Source organism: Echinops telfairi, unplaced genomic scaffold (assembly GCF_000313985.2).
Source record: "Echinops telfairi isolate 266 unplaced genomic scaffold, ASM31398v2 ScPeMD7_18;HRSCAF=68, whole genome shotgun sequence".
NCBI classification, from domain to species: domain Eukaryota; kingdom Metazoa; phylum Chordata; class Mammalia; order Afrosoricida; family Tenrecidae; genus Echinops; species Echinops telfairi.
This window is the reverse complement of record NW_022103915.1, coordinates 84,939,518-84,945,614: the sequence shown is the minus strand read 5'-3', so window position 1 is coordinate 84,945,614 and position 6,097 is coordinate 84,939,518. Positions and strand designations below refer to the sequence as shown.

Here is a 6,097-nt window from a genome sequence, read left to right as displayed (position 1 = left end):
GGCAATGAATGTACAAGTGCGCCTTACACAATTGATGTATGTATGAATTGTGATAAGAGTTGTATGAGCCCCTAATAAAATGATTAGAAAAAAAAAAAAGAAAAAATCCTTCTATTAGTGATTTGTAATTTAAAAAAACTGAATAAAGAATGAATATGTGTTCTCAAAACAAGAGAAAACAAAATAAAATCCTCACTCCCAAGTCATGGATAGCCCTGGTGACATAGTGCTTACACATTGCACTGTTAACCGCAAAGTCAGCAGTTTGAAACCACCAGCCGCTCTATGAGGAAAAGGCAAGTCTTCTGTCCTATAAAGAATCGCAGCCTCCGGAAACCCACAAGAGCAGTTCCACCCTGCCCTATAGGCTCACTATAGGGTCGTTATGAATATGTATACAGATCTATCAAATGTTAATGTGATACTAATAATCACCTGGGGAATCTTTTTGAAATACAAATTCTGGTTTAAAAGAACAAAAAGAATATCCAAAGGTGTATGTGTTATGTATTGGCCTGTTAACCTCAAGATCAGCAGTTCGAAACCAACAGCTGCTTCACAGGAGAAATAGGAGCCTTTTGCTCTCAGAAAGATGTAGAGTCTCGGAAAACCACTGGGTACTCGTACTCTGCCTCACAGGATGGCTCCGGTCAGACTCAACTCGATCCACGCATTGGCCGTGAGTAGGATATGGCCAAGAGCTACATTTCTAGCAGAAGTAATGATGATGCTGTTCGACAGACCACCTTTGGAATGCAAAGGTATATAGAATATAAACATATCGGTGTGAAAAATGCATAGGAAAATAGGGCCCCAAAATATATCAAAGCATTAATGCTATTGAGTTGGGACTACCGATGAGGGATTTTTAAATATATATATATATATTTACTAGAGTTTCCAAATTTTTAATATTAAAGGAATGCCTTGAAAAATTGGCATTAAAAAGGAATGTTTTAATTTTGTTCTAAACATTACTGAAAGCAGGCTAGTAACGAACCTGCTGACGAGGCCACTCATGCCGCCTGGTCAAGAACCAAACCTTTGGTGTTTGCTCCTCCTTTCTTTGACTATGTCCTCCATACGAGTCTCTCTCGCTCGCTCTCTCTCTTCCAAATGATTTCACGTTTTAAGTAAAGGAAAAAAAGTAATCAAAAATTTTTTTTCATTTTCTTCCTGCACCTAGGGCCCTCGTTTCTACCACCTACCTGCTCCAATCAGGTGAAGGTCAGAGTCCAGCGGGGCGGGATTCTGTGTTCCTTGTGGTGCTTCTCCGCACCCCTACGACGCTGAGTGCCTGACAGTAGACACTGGCCCGACTTCAGAGGCATAATTGGATCCATCATTAAACTCACAGTCACGGTGACTCACTTCAGTCGAACAAACAAGTGAAACTTTGGTTTAAAAGTGGTTGTAAGGAACAGCCAAGAGAGTTGGAAAGAGTCTGCGTGAGGCTCATTATATTAACTCCCTGGGGACCGCTTGCCCCACCAAGCTAGAAAGAAGGGGAGATCCCTGAAGAAAACAAAGCTGCCAGGCGTATCTTTCAGCACCGAGGCCACCTCCGTGAAGATAAGCGTTTATGCCACAAGTCGCTTACCCACTGGCTCCTGGAGCCCACAGACCACAGACGACCTCATGGAGGCTGGGCCCGCAGAGGGGGAATTAAACATCTTTACCCATCAGAGTCTCTCCACGAGTCCAAGAGGAGGGTGAGAGATCGTTCCAAATGACAACTGTGAACATTTCAAAACATTCTAGACGCATCCGATCTTCTGAGTGATGATACCAAATCTAAAGGAACCATATTCTGACTCTGAGTAACTCAGGGAATTCAGCTGCTCATTCGGAAAGCTTTGGAAAAAAGACAATTCATAAGAGACGAAGATATAGCATCTTCAACCCAGCCGCATAAGATTTGGGTTGCGATATTGAGCCCAATATTGCAACCCAAGGAAATATCCATGAAAATCGGATATCCTCAGCAATCCGGTAAGTAGCACATTTTAGTGGCCCGATAAGGACTTTCTCAAAGGGTTCCTAGATACCTACCCAGAGACTGATAGGCCAACCTCCCCCTCAGTGATGCAGGGGACAGCAGAGCAGCCCTCTACCTACTGGCACTGTATTTTCATAGGCTGCAGTCTCAGAAAGCCACGCAGCAGTTTCACCCTGTTCTGGAGGCGGTATGAGTCAGAAAAAGGCTTGATGGCAGGGAGTTTGCAGTTTTGAAGTCCTGGCATATTGAGGACCGGCCTTGGGTTCCCCTTCAGCCCCACCATCCAGGCCAATGATGGACCACAGCAGGAGCGAAGTCAATATTGTTTCATCAGAAGCATTAAGTTACTCACTAACCCCGAGGAATTTAACCTGGTCTCAATTACACCACTTTTTTTTTTTCTCTATCTTGTGCTTTATGTAACTGTCCCCTGGAAAAACCCAAAGGTCTGGACAGTATTGAATCTGGCTGGAATTCTCAATATCTTTCCTTAGAGGAGAAAGACTGCATCTTCCTTCCTTCAGCTGGTGGGCTTCTGTTTGAAAGAGCTACAGCTTTGCACTGGCGACAATGTCTTTTCATGGTCTACCCTGCTCAGCTCATGATCCACTGCAAACTCCCACTGGCCTGCCCGCCCACTCACCTCCAGCTATTCTCAATCATAGTCTTTGGTCCTATCTGCCTCTGAATGGAGCCCATCAAGAACTTCACCCAAGTCGTTCTTGCCCTATTAGTTCCTGATGCGATTTCTGGGAGTCACAGTCATGATAAATTCTGCTTTAGGGCCATTTATGTCGCCTGCTCAGGAAAGAGCCAGATAACTTTCTTAGCCATGCGGGGACCACTTGTTCAGATTGCTTAGGAAGCAGATGGTAGAGTCTAAAAATAACTTCTGAAGAATAGCTCTCATTATATATTCCAGGGCTCATTAAGTGCTTGTGTTCTTTAATAATCGTCACTAGTTTATGCAATTACTATGAGTTGTGTAGCCTGAATGACTCCAGAAGGGCCAATTTATAGAGTTCCGTTTTTCATCTTCCCCAATAATGCCATTTTCATCCCCTGGAGCCCACCAATCCTAGCGCCTCCTTCCCTCAGGTACAGTTTTGGCCAGTCTGATTCTTTGGCACTGGCAAACGACTACCGCTACAGATATGCCAGTAAAGAAAGTGGTAGTTGATATGCTTAAGGAAAGACGTCGAAGAATGCGGACTTTTAAAAAGAGAACTGCTACAGATTCGGGGTTTTGATTTTGTTTCGTTTTCCAGTCCGGAGTCCTCTAGCACACCCACCCGGACTTGTGTCTGTTCACTGACGGACACTCTGACAGGCGGCTGTACTGAAGAGGGCCCTGTAGGGGGTGGTTATAGGGAGAGACCTCGACCTCCTGATAAGGGAAAACAAGCTCTCTTCAACTATGCCCATTTAGGATGACTCAGCATGCCAACTCCACAAGGTTGCTGGCCTCTAGGAAATACTACATATGTCCCACATTCTCACTCTCCTGCGGGTCAACATCCACCAAATGACTCTCTCAGGTGCGGGAGGCGTTATTCATTCACTCAACAAGTCTTCCTGAAAGTGGTTGTTTAAAGGAATTTGGTCTAGTGGCTGTAGAAAACACTGAGATCAATAAAGAAATGTTTGACTCAGAAGCAATGAATTAAAGATAACTAATATGGTTTTTAAAATCAATGAGATGTCATAAACTCATGGAAGAGACAGATGGAAGATGCATTCATTCAAAAGAGAAGATCTCATAAGGGAAAAACGTATTTGTTGAAGAGACTTTCAAAGGTTGAATAGAAATAGAAAGGCTGCTCATTGCAACCTGAAGAAAATACAATTTGCACAAGCATGGGTGCAGGGCGTGGACAGGAACTGAGCGAATTGCAGCCTAGTGTAGCTCAAGTCCAGGGTCTGTGACAGACTGTAATGAATGGTAAACCTGGAACTATCATTTGGGAACAGACCCATAATAACCTTGGATATGAGAAATAAATCCATTTTTATTTAGGCAGGTAGGACTTGGATTTCCCTCTTTAAATTACGAGAATTGTGCTTTTCTCCCATGTATTTCTTCCCTCTTGTTTACTAATCTAAAGATAGGAAAGCGTGTGCAACTGGACCATGAGCAAGGTAGAAATCTCTCAGGCAAGGAAAAGGCAATCATTTCCTAACGCAAACCATGGAAACTTGGCAAGAGAGCATGGGCTGGGCTCTTGTAGGATGAGTCCACACACACACACACACACACACTGCCATCAAGTCAGTTCTGCCCTCAGGTGACTCTGACCCTGTAAGACAGACTAGAACTGCCCTGGGGAGTTTCCAAGGGCAAATCTTCACAGGAGCAGAAAGTCAGCCTTTCTTCCACGAAGGGACTGCTGGTTTCCAAATGTGGGCTCTGAGGTTGGTAGCCCTCGGTGTGATCCACGACACCTCAGAGGGTCGTGGTTGTGCAACAGCAATCAAGTTGGCATGCATTTTAAGGCAGTTAACCTCAGAAATTGCACTTGGTGGTAAAGTCTAAGCGAAGTAGAAAGAGTACCACCCTCAAAGATAAACTACTTGTGGGGAAAGACTCAAGATTGCAGGAAAAGATAAAACTACAAGGTATTGAAAACAGACTTTGGCAGGGCAAAAGAATCGTTGAGGCACCAGGACTCAGAATTCAGTTCAAAAGGGAAGGGTGGTCAATTTTTGCTTTTGGGCCATCCTTGGGTCACCCGCCCATCACTACTTCCTGGGCCAGCTCACAAAACAAGAAGCAGGTGCTCTTCAAATCCAGCCTAGGAGTCAGAGCAGGTAGGAAAGCACGCCCTTCCCTCAGGTAAACAGTTCCTTCACCCAACATCCCCACTCAGCCTCTCTCCTCTCGGTTCCAGGCTGTCCTCAGATGCCCAGAGCCTCACAGCTCGCGATGCTCCACACCTCTGACTGGCCCTCCCCCGCGGGGGGCAGAGACGCCAAGGGGAACAGCACCACTGTCACGGAGTTTGTCCTGCTGGGGCTCTGCGATGCCTGTGAGCTGCAGCTGCTCATCTTCCTGGGCCTCCTCCTGACCTACTTCCTCACGCTGCTGGGGAACCTCCTCATTGTGGTCCTCACCCTCGTGGACAGACGCCTCCACACCGCCATGTACTACTTCCTCCGCAACTTTGCCGTCTTGGAGATCTGGTTCACCTCCGTCATCTTCCCCAAGACGCTGGCCAACATCCTGAAAGGAACTAAGACCATATCCCTACCAAGCTGCTTCCTCCAGAGTTTCTTCTACTTCTTCCTGGGCACCACCGAGTTCTACCTCCTGGCCGTGATGTCCTTTGACAGGTACGTGGCTATCTGTAACCCCCTGCGTTATGCCACCATCATGAGCAGAAGGGTCTGTGTCCAGTTGGTCCTTTCTGCATGGATGACAGGATTCCTCCTCATCACTGTTCAAAGTTTAATTACGTTCCAGCAGCCATTCTGTGGCCCCAATATCATCAATCATTTCTTCTGTGACAACTTTCCACTCCTGGAACTCATATGTGCAGACACGAGTCTGATAGAACTTCTGGGCTTTGTGACAGCCATCTTCAGCTTACTGGGCACTCTGTCCGTGACAGCGACTTGCTATGGCCACATCCTCTACACCGTCCTGCGCATCCCCTCTGCCAAAGAGAGGCAGAAAGCCTTCTCAACCTGCTCCTCCCACATCATTGTGGTGTCTCTCTTCTATGGCAGCTGCATCTTCATGTATGTGCGGTCGGGCAAGGGGGGCCAAGGGGAAGACAGAAGCAAGGTGGTGGCCCTGCTGAACACTGTAGTGACCCCAATGCTCAACCCCTTCATCTATACCCTGAGGAACAAACAGGTGAAGCAGGTGCTTAAAGAGCAGGTGAGCAAGCTGCTTTCATAAAGATGTGGAACCCAGAGGCTGAAGCTAATGTTCCCAGACAAGCCAGGAGAATACCAAGCCCTGGGAAGAAGTTCCGTCTTTCCCTTTCAGACAAAGCTCTGACGATATTTGCACTGTGGTACAATGGGGCTAGTCAATGTGCAGCTCGTGATAAACCCAGAAGCTCTCTGCTCCTGGGCCACTTTTACTGGACATCA

The 6,097-nt window shown here is 46.3% G+C and overlaps 1 protein-coding gene across 1 annotated transcript; it reads left to right on the top strand.

The window, feature by feature from the left end:
• The first annotated feature begins 4,922 nt into the window (after nt 1–4,922).
• On the top strand, nt 4,923–5,900 carry LOC101655819 (olfactory receptor 49-like). The gene has a single exon (XM_004698890.1). The coding sequence runs from the start codon at nt 4,923–4,925 to the stop codon at nt 5,898–5,900; it is 978 nt and encodes a 325-aa protein (XP_004698947.1).
• The last annotated feature ends 197 nt before the right edge of the window (nt 5,901–6,097 follow it).